The sequence below is a fragment of the Grus americana genome, chromosome 1, assembly GCF_028858705.1.
Source record: "Grus americana isolate bGruAme1 chromosome 1, bGruAme1.mat, whole genome shotgun sequence".
Classification (NCBI taxonomy): Eukaryota; Metazoa; Chordata; class Aves; order Gruiformes; family Gruidae; genus Grus; species Grus americana.
This window is the reverse complement of record NC_072852.1, coordinates 189,832,071-189,849,083: the sequence shown is the minus strand read 5'-3', so window position 1 is coordinate 189,849,083 and position 17,013 is coordinate 189,832,071. Positions and strand designations below refer to the sequence as shown.

General features: G+C 40.4%; 1 protein-coding gene across 4 annotated transcripts in view; it reads right to left on the bottom strand.

The window, feature by feature from the left end:
• WDFY2 (WD repeat and FYVE domain containing 2) overlaps positions 1 to 17,013 on the bottom strand; it is a 72,180-nt gene that overhangs the window by 25,422 nt on the left and 29,745 nt on the right. For all 4 annotated transcript variants that reach the window (XR_008578296.1, XM_054835564.1, XM_054835584.1 and 1 more), the window contains exons 2-3: positions 9,519 to 9,586; positions 4,100 to 4,173 (exon numbers count right to left, since the gene is read on the bottom strand). Coding sequence is in view for 3 of the 4 variants with exons in the window: in XM_054835564.1 (XP_054691539.1) it covers positions 4,100 to 4,173; positions 9,519 to 9,586 (142 nt within the window). In the remaining variant the exon portion in view is untranslated. The remainder of the gene's footprint in view (positions 1 to 4,099; positions 4,174 to 9,518; positions 9,587 to 17,013) is intronic.

Sequence of the window (17,013 nt, the reverse complement as noted above, 5' to 3'; positions counted from 1 at the left end):
TTTTTTCTGGCAAGATCACTCTTTGCTCTTCAGAGGTTTTTTTGGAGCTACTTTGCTACCTTTTTTTGCCATACTGACAATGTCAGTGATCAGTCTTGGCTGCTTTAGGTAAGCTTAGTATTACAACAATGACTTGGTACCATAAAAGCCTTCACAAAGCAGAAAGGAGAAGTCTTGAACATCTGAAAAGACTGTCCAATTTAGTGCCCACTGTTGTACATAGACTCTCAACTATACCTTCATGGAGCACACCTCCCTCACACTGAAACTTATACACCCACCACAAACTTCTCTTGAGCCTAAGACCTCTGTAAATCCTCACTCTGGGAATATTATCATCATCTTGTTTCAAATGGCTCTTGTTAAGGCAAACAAAAGCCATACTCAAGTGTGTGCTGTTTCAGAGTCCTTGGCCATGGGGCTGGCTGACATGGCCCAGGGTCTAAGGAAGACCCATGCCTTTCCAGAGCTGCAGTGGATGCCAACTGATGTATCCCAAAATAGCACTAGAGACCTCTGCTTAGGCAACTGAATCAATTTCTGAGAGTTAATAATCTTTATATAATAGTTATGTGTTATCCATTCACAACCTAGTTCCCACCCCAGGGAATTTACAGCTTGTACTCTGGTAGATGATGCCATTTTGACATTGCAGATCTCCTTAAAGGCTTGACTTTGTCCTGTTAACACAAGTGACCAACAGCACTCTCACCGTGTCTCCCAGAGAACAACAAACCCGCTTCAGAAATGGAAGAGCACAAAGACTCTTAAATCTACTGTCAGACCCTACATCTATGTCTGTTGCAAAGAAAGCTCTATAAAATGATTACAGTGTTTTCACTTTATAAAGTATAAAAACTGTGAGAAGACAGAAAGTATCATGTAGTTTTCTTGACATAAAAAATAGTAAACTTCCCACAGTGGCAGAGGGGAAGGGTGCACATCAGCAAGTAGAGCCTGATTCAACCTCAGGTATTCAAAGTGCTGTTTATGGCCAAACCTGTAGACACCTTCAAGATCAAATTATGTGGAAGACGAATCTATCCTAACAAGTACCACCCCCCAAGGAAGAATTCTGAACGGGTTATTCTGGTGCCCTGTTTTCCTTGTGGCCCTGCTTGAAGTGTGGAACAGCTTCATCTAGATACAAGCATGGTCAGCAAAAATGATCGATTTAATTCAGCTTCAGCTACCTAAAAACTAAATCCCTCATTTAAATCTCCCCAGAAATGAGGGGAGAGATTTATGCTATCGTAAGATAAGTTCTAGGGTAAGTAACATGCGTAACTAGGGTAAGTAACGGGTATCTCCAAAGGCAATTCACCTTTCATCTATTGGCTGCAGAACCTAATGATTAACTTTGTCTAGAAGGCTAACTTTCAGATGGATGAAATTAGGTGAGGAATCTCATCTTGGCTGTGGAAGTCTCCTGTCTATTGCAAGTAACAGACCTTTCCTCTGTTTCTTCTTGTTGTGGTATCTTGAGAGACTTACACCCATTGAAGTATGTTTTTCTCCACTTCAGAGCAAGGAATTTATGACCATGATAAAGTCTTTTGGCTTCCAAAAGGGACCTCAGGCAATCCCTAAGACACAAAGTAACAGAAATGCCATTTCTTCTCAAAAAAGTTTTGCGAAGATCCTAGAAACTTTTTTTTTGTACTTTAGGTACCACTGCTCTTCAAGCACGATGCTAGACAATTTTTCGCTCAAGAGAACTTTCTACTGTGCTGCACAAATGTTTGTGCAGCCTTCATGTTGAGAAGTTACAAAAGGTTGAAAACAATCTCTTCATCTTTGTAGAAGCAAAAATTGTCACCCTGTTTCACGATGAAAGGTGGCCAGACAAGCTCACCTCATGGTGGCTCTGCTAGAACATCTCTCTTTGACAAAAGCATTGCTGCCCATCCTTCTCAAAATCCACCATACACATTTCTGAGGTGCCAGGCTTATAACCAAAATCCATACAGTTTACAAACATTTCATGTAAAAGAAAAAGGGCAGCTCCACTTTCTTATCCCTATTTACATTTGAAAGTAAGAGCAGTACTTCCCTGCACTGCAAAAAGATTAGTTTGAGATTACATGGCACGCTCATGAGTATTACATCAGTCTACAGCCGTTATCAGGAGTCCTTTCCTTCTACACAAAGTGAAGATGGAGAACGATTTTTTTCTTTTTTTTTGGTCCTGCACCCAGCGTACACAAGGGTGCTGGGTGTTACCAGAAGTGCTAACATGGAACAGCTGACTAATTCCCAAATATTTCAAGCTGCTCAAGTAAATTGCCTGTACTTTCCCTTTGAGGGCCAGACAGTTAAAAGTAAGGGCACTAAGATCATCTTGTTGCAGTAAGTTCTCTTATTTTGTGGTCAGTGTGCCCTGCTTATATACTCCTGTGCTAAACTGATCATCATAGCAGTGCCCAGGAAAGAAAATTTACCCTTTCCTCCAGAGGGTGGTTGTAACCCACTTTCAAGTACCCATGGGTTTTCTCTAACACGCCAATATTGCTGGGACTTGGATATGGGTCTACCCTTCCTCTTCTTCCATTCCCACCTCCACCACTTGTATCACATTACAGTTGTGGGTTCTCTTTCAAGCCTTGATTTGCTACAGAGGGAAATATTTCATCACTTGTGGAAGTCTGTGGAGTGCATTTTCTGCGCAATCCTCTACCACACAACTGCCTGCACCTACAGGGAACTAAATCAAGCAACACAGACACCCCCCTGTGTACTTGTATCCAGAAGACTGGGAAAAGAAAAGCCCAGCTTAGCAACAAATAGAATCTGCCTCAGATATGGCAATATATACCTATAAGTACCCAAAGTCACAGGTTGGTTTACCACCTGCATATCTCATTTACCTTCTTTAGCTTCAGAATGGAAAAATATTTGACTCCATTCAGACTCAAGCACCCTCTGACTCTTCAAGGCAAAATGCCCTGAAGACAAAAGACAGTCTCTTCCATGATGCCAGAGTATTTAAATACCTTATTTACGGTCACATTCCTCAAAGGCCTGGTGAAAACAAAAGTGTCTAGTAGGACTGGTAAATTACAGCTATTTCAGAGAGTGGGCAGAAGGGAATTTCAGAGGTGCAGGGAATTCTCTGGCAGCTGTCCCATCTCCTAGATACAAAAGGAGAAATCTCCTACAGGCACAAAAAAAATCTCTGCTACTAGCCATTAATAGCTTTATAGGTCAAAACCTTCACATCTTTGATACAGCTCACAGGCAACAGCTAAAAGGGTCACACAGCCTTTCCCAAATACCATCTTGGCTTTAGTGCAGACAGCTACCCTTATGCCAACCTGCAAACACTCTATAGAACCCATAAGGCAGAGACAACAGCAGTAAAAATCTGAAATGATGCTAAAATGATCTTAAACTGGAAGAGGAGTCTGTTGATGAGGCATAGGTGAAACATACCTCTCTGACCCATGACCCCTCCACAAAGTAATATAGCTCTTTACTCATCATCCCACAAGAAAAATCCAATTAATAAGGTCAACTGCTACCCTCTGTCCCAGATCTAAAAGACAGACTCTTGGTTTAATACCCTACTTCTTTTACACACACACAGATCTCTCTTAGATGTTAACGAACCAAATCTTTCAGCAACAGCACTGCCAGTTTGGAGCAACTCCTCCGAAAGAAGGGAGAGGAAAAGAAAATCTGAACCCCGAAGTTTGAAAAAGCAGCTAGATATGCAGCAAAAATCCACCTTCTGCCTCTAAGAAGATGATTTTTCCCCTCTTGATTGTTGCTTTCAAAAAACTTTCATATTGTATGATTAACAAGTCACTCGAATTTAATAAAACAACAGCTGTTTTTCTGCATTGTTATTTTTTAAGAGATATGCAAATTATGACAGTTTGTTTAGTTGCCTAATAAATATTGTAAACCCCACTCAATCTCTTTGTGGCAGTTGGAATGAAATTTGTAATAATCTGCCATTTTCTACACTACAGCTTCAGTTCCACTAGCAGTAAAAAGTCTCTCTCCCAAACACTAGCAAAAATATCCTCAACACAACATCACACATATACTTCTCAAAAGGGAAGCATTTCAACTAGAAATCTTTGGATGTACTTACTGAGATTGTACCATTGTCTAGACCTATGGACAGCCTTCTGGTTTCCGGGTTAAAAGACATGCATGAACATGGAGCTGAAAAAAATGAACATGTTGATGAAGTTAACAAAACTGTGATTCTCATTTTCTTGAAGTTCTGGAAAGCCTAAAACTAGCTAACATGCTTTACGATGCTGTTCAGCATTTTGCTCCTTCCAATAGACAAGCATTAAAGAAAAAAAAACGTGTTTTGCAATTCATTCAATCTTATGTTATTAGGACATGGAACAATGGCTATTTTTTGCTCCAGCTCCTTAATTTTTTCTTACTAGTTATCTGAAAACAGGCACATCATACAAGAGCAGTGGTGGTGGTTTGATATGAGACGCCTGATATTTCAGTACAAATTTGAGAGATTGCTTAGCTGAATAATTTAGGTTTTTAAATTTGCCTGAACTTTACTGACAATAAAAGAAAACAGTGTCTTATGTCAGAGGCTTGCATCCTATAGCTGCAGTAAGAAAGTTAACCTGTAGAAATCAACATATCAGTCAATAATAAGGACTGTGAGTCCAACTGTCCCCTACTCTAGTTTCACCACAGACAATGCTATGACAGTATCACATACTATGGCCAAAATAAAAGATTGTATTGAAAACTAGCCATTGTTTTATTATATCCATATTACTTTAATAAACATCAGGATATACTCTTAAATTGCACACAAGTCAGTCATACTACGCTCCCTCGAGGATCTGTCAGGGTATGTATCATGGGTAAAACCAGAATTTTCTTGCAAGAATTCAAGAGCTATGCTTGGTTTAACTGAGAAATTGTGAAGTTGCATTCAGAAGGCAGGGACTGTTTTTACTGCTCAACACAGCAGCATGCAGTTGGGAGTCCTGTTGTCCCAATAGAAACCTTCAAGAATCATTTTTCAGCAGCAATTGCCAACTGCAGCTAGGAGCAGGCATTCTTGCTCCTTCAATAGTGCTAAGAGTGTTCTTTAAACCGTATTCTTGTGATAAATATAGAGTACAGTCAGATGCACTTTTAGTTCTGCTTTTTTCCCCCCTCTTGGTTTCTACTCTCCATTGTGATTACTAGCAGTGTTTTTGTTACTAACGAGCTTGGAGTCCTCTCTTTTGCAGTATTGTATATCTGGTATATTCTCAATTTGTGTAACGTCTCACCTACGATTAAACAATCCATAGCTCAGCAAATCTTCCTTGATAGTTTAGTTGGCAGCAAAACTATATGAAGGAGGATCCATGCTGACTGTTTAACAAAACTTGTTCTACCTTCAATATTGACTCCCCCTTGAAACATTTCCTAAAGGATAACCAACTGCAAGCAGAAAGCATACTAGATCCACATCCAGGCAGGCACCTGATTTATTTGTTTCCTGGAAGGGCTGACTGAATTAAATCAAAGAAAAGGCTTCAGTTAAAGGAAACTGCCAGAAAGGAAACTCTTAAATTAGGGCTACTAACAATGACAAAATTGTTCCTTCCTATACTTCTCCCTCAGAAAAGACAAATTCAAATCACGCCTTTGGATGGTGGTGCATTACTATTATACTGAGGCTTCTAGGGTTGTAGCAGAATGAGACAGTTGTAGGAAAAACAGAAAAAAAGCGCGATTCTAAGCAGAATAAGCATCAAATCCTTTCAAAGGCACTTAATGCCAGAACAGGCATATTCTACATATCAGCTTTCAAGCACTAGACACTGTGCATACATTGAAAGAGCCACTAATAACCCTGAAGGCAATAAACAGCTTGCAGACAAAAAGTCTCAGGTAAATTAGCTATTTGAAGAAAGCTTTTCCCAAATAGCCTGAAACACTTCAGACACAAAAGGTGCAAGCAACTGCTTGATATGGGTTGATTACAAAAAAGTCACTTCTAAATTCCAGACCCATGTGTACACAGTCATAGCAGTGTAAAGATACTTAGTTTGCTATAATTGTTTTCCTAAGGGAATTCTTCAGTAGCATGTGCTCTTGGAAAAATCATTATGTCAGCACTAAAATTATGTCCACACTAGCTACGCTAATGTGGTTAAAGTGATACCAGTTGTAACAAGACTGCAGCAGCTTATGCTTTAGTGAAAATAGGATGACATTCGGATACTTAAGCACTTATGCTCATTAAGAAGAGTGGGAGAAAACCAAAAGCAAACCAAACAAAAATACCCAAACCCTAAACTTCTGAAATGTTTAAGATCCTTTTAAAATAATAGCCAGGAAAAATAACATCACTCCAAAGGTCCTCTACTTCAGTGTCTAGCTATGATTTGGATTTTAGACTGGAAAAAGATTGATCTGAACCACTGCAGAAGACAGGCAGGATATTCCTGATACAGAAGTCTGGCTGTAGTCTTTATCTTAAATGCAGGGCAAATAAACAGTGATTTTAGGCTTTGGAAAATGAATTATGAAGGAAAAGTCCGATTACATACTTCATGCTCTCAACAGTGTGTCATCTCTATTAGAGGCTGACAGAAGTAGAAGAGAAATACAAACTTTGTACCTGCAGTTTCAGGGATCCCCTTTGAAGTGCCTAAAAGTAGCATACTTTAAGGCCAAAGCAGCATGTTTCGCTTTACAGTTTTTTTATCCTCCTGTTCACAGCAAAGTGTTAGCTATGAAAACCATCATAAGAGAGACAGTGTATTATCTGCCTCAAAGATTGGATACTGCACTGTTCCTCACTACAATAAATCCTTTACTTCATTCCACATCTGTGAGAGGTTTTTGTTTGGGTTTTTTTATTTGGTTGGGTTTGGGTTTTTTTGAGTGGCTTTTTTTTTTTACTTCTCTTGACTACAATTACTTTCCCTTTCATACATTTGTGTCTACTAAGTTGTTGTGGTTTTTCCTCCTGTGCAGACACTGCCCAGAAGTCACACATCTAACCATGGTTACAGATCTATAATCTGTGTTGCATATGAGGGTTAAGCTGCTCATCCAAGGTCTGTGGTTAAGTGTTCAAGGCCAGGTTGGATGGGGCTTTGGGCAACGTGGTCTAGTGGAGGGTGTCCCTGCCCATGGCAGGGGACTTGGAACTAGATGATCTTTAAGGTCCCTTCCAACCCAAACCATTCTATGATTCTATGATACAGTTGTTAAGACAAGATTGGCAAGGAGGAGACACGTTAGCCAGGTTTCCAGCTTACCCAGTCTGCCTTACTGACAGTGTAACTCTGTATAACACCCACAGCTCTTTCTTACTCATGGGCTGGAGGAGATGATCAAAAATGTGGCCACCGTGTTGTCCAGAATTTTCCAAACACAGAAACACCCATAGGCAGGGCATAAAACTTCGTAATTGGGGAAATCCCACCTCTAAACAGCAGCAAATTTCCCTATTCACCACAGATCTACAATCTTGATCTTTTTTCCAGGTATTTAATGGGTTTCACGTTCAGAATGCACTGATGGCCCCATTTGGGTGCAGAGCTTGACCAAAGCAGATGGCTGACTCAGCCCAACTCCTCATCCTCCTCATCTCCCAGAGTAGCCAGGGCGCAAACTCAGTTATTAAGGCTACCTGATATCAAATCATAAAAGGGTGTGGGTCATGCTCCACCATAATCAAAGTCACAAGTCATGCTATAGGTGGGACCACCACTCACAGCTTGCTAAGCAACACAAAGGCACCATCACGCCTACTACATTTTTACACAGAGAACCTCTGGGCAGTCATTGTCCTCTAGACAACAAAATACAATGTGAATGTAAACCAGATGACCATCAAAAAAAGGATCTATACAGAAATAGACAAAACATCATTTTCAGTCAAGTGCAGACTTGTGCATAGGCTGACTCAGAGCCCTTCCTACGATTTCCAAGCTTAAAGCTATGGCTGGTAACGATGTAATTGGCATTGCTCCAGTCATTAATTATACCTGATCATTCTTGAAATTGGTGAATAACACAGCAGAATTTCAATACTTCATGGCTCAAAAGCTTACCAGCCTGCTAAGTGAAGGAGCAGTGTCAGGTGTTCAAATTAATGAAGGAGCTTTAAAATAGTCCCCTTTGAATGGATCTGGATCTACTCCATCATTTCCAGTGAAGCTGTTATTACTGGCAATAATGCAGCCTTGCTAAGACTGGAGGAGGACCTAACAAGATTTTAAAATGCAAATGTATGCAAAAACATCACATGGAGAAAGAGAACTATCATTGCCAAACTGTTAAAACAGCCATTTTGTAACAGTTTGACTTGGGAAAGCAAAACTCTTAGGACAGGTCAAGGGAACTCAGGCCACTGCTAGTGACCATGACAGAGCTCCACAGACTGCCATATCATTAGCTGGTTTCCGCTATCTTTTTGTACAAAATCTTGAGCAGAAAGTACCTTTGAGGCTTGACGTATTATTATAAGCTAGTTCATCACCAAAGGAAGAAGAGAGATCCTCCTCTCTAACAAATGAATGCTTTCTTAGAACAGGCAGTCAAACACCATGGCCACTCTAGGGTCCCAAGCTGATGTTGTTGTGGTACTAAAACTTATAACTATTAAATATTTCACATATCATGGAGACAGATGTCTTTTCCAAATCTAGCTATCTTAGCTTAAAATAATTCTTTCTTCAGACAGTAAGAACACTTCGATGGAACTTGATAGATGCTCCTCAGTCTGTGGATTTAAGGTCAGCCTCATAAGCTTTCCAAAGACAGGCTAATCCAGCACATCTGAAGCTGATTGAGGAGCAGCATCAGCATACCCCTGCTGCTGGTCACCTGCAGAGTTATAGTCCTGCACTCAGCACAGGGGTTATGACAAACAGCTAGGGCTGTGATTTCTTCAACTGTCTCTTGGAAAAATGGACATCGATCTGCAGTTTCTTTTAAAGCATGAACACTCTCTTTGGGAGAGGAGACATAGAACAGATCATACTGGAGGGATCCATCAGGGAGACTTGGTTTTCCACATTTAATTGCAGGGGTAAAATGATTCTGCTTCTTCACTGGAAGAGCTGCCTTCCCTGTCTAGTATCCTCTCTATCATATTAGCTGCTGCAGGATATTAAGTTCATATCAAATAAAACCATTTACTCTAATGGACTGAGCACATGCAGTAGGAAGGACAGAATGATTTATACTGGAGACTTACAAAGCTTTATGGACTCCATTAGTGGCAGAATGCAAGAATACATTTTGAGCTCCCGCATTTTTTAATCTATGTTTGCATTAAATGCTCATCCCTTGGTAGCATATCTGTATGCTTTTCCTGCTGTAATCCCTGATGCCTCTCAGAAGCATTAGCATGCAACTTGGTAAAGCTTCACAGAAACGAAGAAGATTGTTCAAGAATAATATTTAATACAGAGTGGTAAGCTTGCAAATGGTCATAAACATGAAGCTTCATCAAAACCAGAAAAGCCATTTTGCAAATACACAGTAGGTAGTGAACATCTCCTTATACTTACATGGCATTGCATGGTATATGCTGGGCCAGTACTGCCCACTGTCTCTCTTCAGCCAGACACGAACCGTTCTACAAAAGAAAAAACACAACACACACATAAGGAAGAATGAAAAAGTAACCATGAGTGAAAACAAAGGGGTGACAATGAATGCACAAGACCTTCAAAATTAAATTATTTTGCTGAGAAGGAAGATAAACATGCACCCTTATGCATCAACCTCAGACTAACCCCCATAAGGTGATGAGGGTAGCCCATTCCTTGCTTCCATGTAGTACTCAACATCTCAGCTGAACACATCACAACAGCATTCGTAAACTACTATGGCTTTATGTTCTTTGCCTTTCCGGAGAACTGGAACAAGACTGTTCATTCAATGCCTGACATGAGGATTTAGGGCACACTAGGTAGCCCAGGAAAGCACTCCTGTATCAGCCCATCCAGTCCCTTGCAGAAACCTTCCCCCTGCTCTCAGGGTAGGCCTTGGTCCATCTGCCACCTGTTATTTTGTTGTTCTGCTTCAAGAAAACCTCTAAGCAAAGGAATGAGGTTCTGAGATTTTCAGCTTCTATTTACTAAGAGTGTGCCAATTTGTGCCAACAATGAGCTCTTCAGCTTCAGAACCTTCCCCTCTCCTCAGTACACTCAGAGTGCTAACAGATGCCTGTTGAGCATCTGGCTGAAGAAGCCAAAGTCTTATCCTTCTCTGAAGAGGATGATCAAGGCAACAGGCAGCCTTGCGGTCCTTTTTTCTCCCATCAGTTTGGAGTTGCCATCCTTGAATAGAGGCACCTAGAACCATGCAGTGCTCCAGGCCTCCCCACCAGCACACCAGTGGTTTTCTCTCTGCTAGAAGACATTCCCAGTGTATTTCAGGATTACTTTTGCTTTCTCATAATCATATCATATTGGCAGCTCCCTGTTACTCGATCCATGCCCTTCACACACTTGAGATGCTTGTTGCTTGTTTTCTGAGCAGAGGATCTGGACTGATGTACCATCCAGGTCATTAAATACTATTATTTCAGTCCTTATTGTCATTCTCTTGTTTTGGTCCAATCTCTGAAGCCTCTTTCTCATTGAATTTCTCTCTTAACTTTAGTTCATCAGCTAATTTCATCAAAATATGCCTAGTAACAGTGTCACCAGTTAAAGCAGCAGGCAATCAGTAATCCCCTGCTTGTTCCTGCACAGCCCACTGCCATCTCAATTACAGCCAACTGTTACTTGCCTTACTGTTCCTCAAATCCTTACCATCTCCAATTTTAAACAGTAAACTCTCCATATAATACTGTATTCCATGCTTTACTGATTTACACCAAATGTATTAACCTTCTCTAGAAAATTTAGTTATCCGAGATAGCATCGTGTTAGTGTAGCACAACAGGTTTTAACCTGTCACCCACTTTTATTTAGTCTTTTTCACCAAAGTTAGTATGCAATAGTAGATACAAGAGGGATCTAAAAAACTATCATTAAACATAAGCCTTATTTTCCTGTAGTAAATCTATAACTAGCACTTCATAAGATTAAGGGGGGAAAAAACCAAGCAAGAATGGCTCTTTCCAGTTGATGAAACATGTAGAAATACAGCTTACAGAGAAGACTACATGGTCATTGCTACTGTTACCTCATTTTCATGGACAAGTAGATTTCATCCCTTTTTAGCTAGTAAAAGTTTAGAGCAACACATTATATAACATAATATAAATTACATTACATACACAAATTGAGTCTGAACAGATATGCCATACAATTTAGTAAAGTCATTCAAGAACTAGTTGTTTATCCTGCAAACTGCAAGCTAAGGGCTGCACCACTACGTGTTCCTGGATTGCATATATCTAAAATCAGGTTTCCACTCATCCTGCTCTGCATCCAAACTCATTTTTCAGCAAATAATTCAGAGACCTGTATATTTAGGCACTACACAGTGGCATCATTTTAGAAATGTCTCATGCATGCACTTTGACACAGTATGTTGCTCTAAAAACTAACATTTTGCTGGGTCAACAAGTCCCACGGTTAGAAAGCTCTCACAAATTACTCAAAACATACAAAATCCAGTGTAATTACCTCCTAAGTCTAACAACGTTTTTGCAACAAATGCAGCAGCAGCTCTTCAGCAGATCTGAAGAAAAACCACCAATACTTTTTCAGGGACAATTATTCAGCTGATAACAATGCTATTGTATTTTTGATAGTGAGAGGGCCAAACCCTTCTGTTATTTCTCAGTGTAGCTAACCGTAGCTGTGGTCAGAACGGCGCTCTGTGTCGAGACCTAAGCACACAGGTCTGGGAAGACGTCCACAGCCAGGGGACTCTACACCAGGTTTGGGACAGGGTCCAAAACCTTCGGGTCCACCTTTGCTAAGAAGGTGGTCACTGTAATTCTGGAAGCAGATCAGCCGCTCTGTTTCCCAAACAGGTGAGTTCTTACTAACGTATTTATCCTCGACAAGTGACGTTTTCATGGGAATGAATGAATGTGCACAAAAAAATAATGAGATGAATCATAGGGAGCTGAAATAACTCAATATGAAACAGCCCTGAGGAGGTGCACCAATAACCTGTGACAGACTTGCCTTTCTTGACCATCCCAATCTATATCTTCAGTGCTACTAGTTTCAAAACTCCCAGGCTTAGACAAGGTTGCCTCTCCTCTCCACTTTAAGGTTCTGGCAAATAATAAATCTGGTACAACATCTTACAGGTAATTCATCTTGGTAAAAAAGGACTAGGTACAAGAAAAGATTTTTCAAAAGCTGGAGGAAATAAAAATCAAATTTATTTGCAAAAAATGGATGATTTTGTTGTTTTTTAAACTGTACCCACTGTAGATTTAATAATTAATTTGACAATTATGTCAATGTTAAGACTGTCAGATGAATGATATTGAAACAAATAATATTTTCTATTCAAGCTTAAAAACAAAAACAAACACCACAAAACTGGTGGAGGTTCCTACTTAAGAGTGAAACTACTTTTACTAGTGTAGGCTTCTTCTGTAGGTACACAGTATGCTCATTTCTTTACATAGTCAAGTATATTTCCATTCAATGACTAATTCATGCAAAATGAGAAACAAAGCATTCTAAGAATAAAAAGACTATGAAAAGATGTTATCTAACTCAAAGGTGTGTGAAAGGGAACATAATTAACGAGTCAGTTCATGTAACTCCTTACAGAAATACTTATCTCCCCAGTAAATCATTTTAAATAAAGGAAAATAAAAGATCTTGTAAGCAATTTATTTTAAAATTAAGGACAATTACTATGCATCTCTTAAAGATAAGCATTTAAAAGTTATGTTAAACACTATAATAGAATTCCAGTACCTATGTATAAGCCAATATAAAAGCGTAAAAAGCCTTCCTTCTGTCAGAAAATGACGACTCATTATTTTCTTCTCTTAAGATCACTGGATTAGATAAGGAATTTTAATAAAAGAAGAAAAACTGACCTCAGTTCAGTAAACTTTTCTGGGTAACTCTTCCTCAATGTAGATTCAGGCTAAAGAACAAACTGTGCCAACAACTGAACTTGGGAGAAGCCAAATGCTCTTGGAAGAGAGTGTCTTTTTTTTCAGCTGCAGTTCTGCACATATTTGTATACTTCTTAACATAATACTATCCACTAGACATGAAACCCAGAGCTTCTGAAGCTTCTAAAGAATGCATAGAAAAAAACCAAGCATGAATGAAAATAAGCTTTTTATGGATGAAGAGTATGAAGCATGAAGAGTACTTGCTGGTTGCATGGTTACTGAACTTAAACACTGCACCTTCCCAGATCAGGATCTATTCTTCAGCTGCTCTAGAGTGATTCAGATGGCATCACCATGGAAATGAGTTGTCCCTTCATTTTGTTGCCAGTGAATTGGCTTGGAAAGATTTTTAGAACCTGTCAAATCGATGGATACTCTTCTAGTCTTTTCATAACAGAGATGATTTATTTTTAAATGGGACAGGCTATACAGAAATAATCCTGCCATGCAAAAGACAGGCTATGTCTTCATATATTAAGGGGATGTGAAAATGTATATTTTAAAAGAAAAAGTGCTTCTCCCTGTGATGCTCAACAGTACGTGTCTCAAGTCCTGGTGGCTGTGGTTGTACTAGCAGGTCTCAAATACACTGCTAGGCTGTGCATGCATGCAGGAGATAGGCACCTCTGTGAGTAGCAGGTGCTCAGAGGAAGCCTATGTCAACAGCAGCATGTCCACCTCAGCATGGCAGCTGTGCGTTTCACCATCTGCAGAAACTTCTTCAATCAGTGGTACATGCCATGGTGTCTTCTATCTAATAAAGACATTTTGCTCATATAAATCCTAGTTTGTGCATTTAGGTTGCAGTCTGCTCCATGAAAGTCTGCACAATGCTGCCAGGCAGGATGCAAAATTGTCTGCTGGATCCCTAGTCTGGCCTGAGCTTCTTGTCATCTCACTGCTGGAAAACTCTGTGTCGCTTGGAGCTGTGGAGTTGAGTCTCTGTGACTGACTCACAGGCAGGGTTCTTGCCTTTTGTCCTTGGTGCCTTGTGTGAAGTTAAGCCAAAAGACAAAAACTGGTGTTGCATACAGTACAGACATATTAGACATGTCTAAGCACTGTCCCAAGATGTTTGGATGTTGCAATACTGTGAACTCTGTTGTAGGGAGATCCAACACTACCATTACCCATAGGAACAAGTTATCCCTATTCCACTCCACTTCTCCAGAATATCCATAAAACCACCAGTTCTAGTTGTACAGTGTGAGTGAAGAAATCCAATATATCAATTTCCCATAACAGATCCCTCCTCTCCTGTTTGTGAATGTTTTTCTTCCTCACTTCTGCCTCTTTAAACATTTCTCTTTGCTGAGATGCACTTGTGTAATGCACTATCGCCTTCATGCCCCAGGCATATGCCAGCTGTGTAACAGAGCAGAGGTAACCCTCAACACATAGAATTTACTATAATATTTTGCAGGTATTCTTGAGCTTCAGGAAATTGTTTTAAATGGCATTTTAACATACTCTTTATTATTGTTTATACCTTGGACCATATATTGCGGATATTTTTGATCTCATCTTGCTGAGGGACCCCCGGAGGGGTAAGCATCAAACACAGAACAAGGTGTGAAATTAATTTTTTTCCTATTTGTAGTGGGCTCTTGGTACAGAAGTTTTAATCTGTCACTTTTGAAAGGCTCATCCCGAGATCATTGCTGTCCCATGCACATTACCGCTCCTTGGGAAAGGGAGGTAGGTCATCAGTGCAGATGACATTACATGGTTAAAAATAAAGACATCTCCTTCTGTCAGCTGTCCTAACCACAGAGCTGATTTAACACAGTTACAGAACAGGTTCCAAATAGGAAAAGGAAGACACTAAAGTATTGTGGAAAATTCTTTAAAATGCTTATCTAGCTATTTAATTGACACAGGAAAGGAAAAAAGATTAGGATAATGCTATACCCAGGGTTAGTGCAATCTGTGAGGTTTCAGGCATACCTCATGGAGTATTAGCACATATTCTCACCATCAATAAATTGAAGTCTTCTTTAGTGTTGAAACAAAAAAAATTAAAAACTCTGCCTGTTCCTAAATATCCAATAATAGACAATTCAGAAGCATTCAAAAGCCATACCTCTCTGGAAACTAAATATCTGCATTGGAAACAGCAAAAGCATTATCTGCTGTCATTAAATAAACATGACAATCATAGTATTTGAAGTCCAAGTACAGCACTACCAGTTTTACTGCTTTTAACAGAGAAACATTGTCATTAGAAGTGGGATAAGGAAAAATATTTAACAATTGCATTAAAGATACTACAGTACTATAAACCCCCCCGGCTTCTCCAGGGACTTTTGTGGGCAACAGATGTGAAGAGATTCTGGCTCCCACCAATTAATGACATGAGCTGCTACTGGGATTTTCTGAAAGAATAAAAGATCTTTCATGTTTAGTGGCAGCTCATGAACCACTGCCAGTGTACTGGAACCAGTGACGAGGAGTTTTGTTTCTCTGATAAATTTTGAAAGAGAATATATGAAAGCAAAAGTCAAACCCAGAACTGATTTCTGAGCCAGCTTGTGTTTCAGGGAAAACAAAAAAGAAATTTATTAGCAGAGTGCCAAAACCTCAGACACCAAGAGGACTTATTCTAATATGCCCTCATCCTACGTCCTCCTGAAAAAAAAGCAAACCGACCCAAAACCCCAACACTTCCACACCACCACCTCCCCCAAAACCAATCTCAAAGACCCAGGGAAGTGCATGACTGTGTCTCAGGCTCACCCGTGCTAGTCCCCACAAAGCCCATCACAGAACTCTGACAGAGGGTTTTGCATAAGCCCTACAATTTTGGGGCACATTCCAGGTTCTACCTTGTTTTAACTGGTTTTGATGAACAAATGTGCAATTTAAACTGAACTAATCAAGGGTTTACTCACTAGACTCTTTCTAAGACTATGAGATGGTGTACAGCTATACATCACTGTAGATCTGTTCTAGGTTCTTTCATACTACAAAAGGGCAGGTTCAGTTTCTAAAATTAAGTGTAAGAGCTACTAGTTCAGGAAAGGGGGACAATGTGTGGAGAAAACATTAAAGAGTCTTGAAGAATGGGCTTTATTTCAGGGCTGTTTTAGAGAGGTTCTCTCTTAGCAGTGATTACATAAGGGCATTTCTAGAAGACACAATATCCTCATTGTAACAGTCTGTAACTCAAGCATGGGGCTTCCTATAAAATAAAAGCCTTTTGAGCTATAATTGCACTCTTTACTCTGTATGCCTCAATTCCTGCAACAAAGCTATAGGAGCAGTGAGGTCTGGCTTTAAGAGGAAGCTGGGTCAGCTCCCAATGGCCAACAGCTTTGACATCCTACTGCTGTATCCAAAACACCACTGCCATTGCTGCCAGTCCAGCAATCATAGAATCATAGAATGGTTTGGGTTGGAAGGGACCTTAAAGATCATCTAGTTCCAAACCCCCTGCCGTGGGCAGGGCCACCCTCCACTAGACCAGGTTGCCCAAAGCCCCATCCAACCTGGCCTTGAACACTTCCAGGGAGGGGGCATCCACAGCTTCTCTGGGCAACCTGTTCCAGTGCCTCACCATCCTCACAGTAAAGAATTTCTTTCTAATACCTAATATAAATCTACCCTCCTTCAGCTTAAACCCATTACCCCTTGTCCTGCCACTACACTCCCTCATAAACAGGCCCTCTCCAGCTTTCCTGTAGGCCCCTTCAGGTACTGGAAGGCTGCAATTAGATCTCCCCAAAGCCTTCTTTTCTCCAGGCTGAACAACCCCAACTCTCTCAGCCTGTCCTCATAGGAGAGGTGCTCCAGCCCTCTGATCAGCTTCGTGGCCCTCCTCTGGACTCGCTCCAACAGCTCCATGTCTCTCCTGTACTGGGGCCCCCAGAGCTGGATGCAGTACTCCAGGTGGGGTCTCACAAGAGCGGAGTAGAGGGGCAGGATCACCTCCCTCGACCTGCTGGTCACGC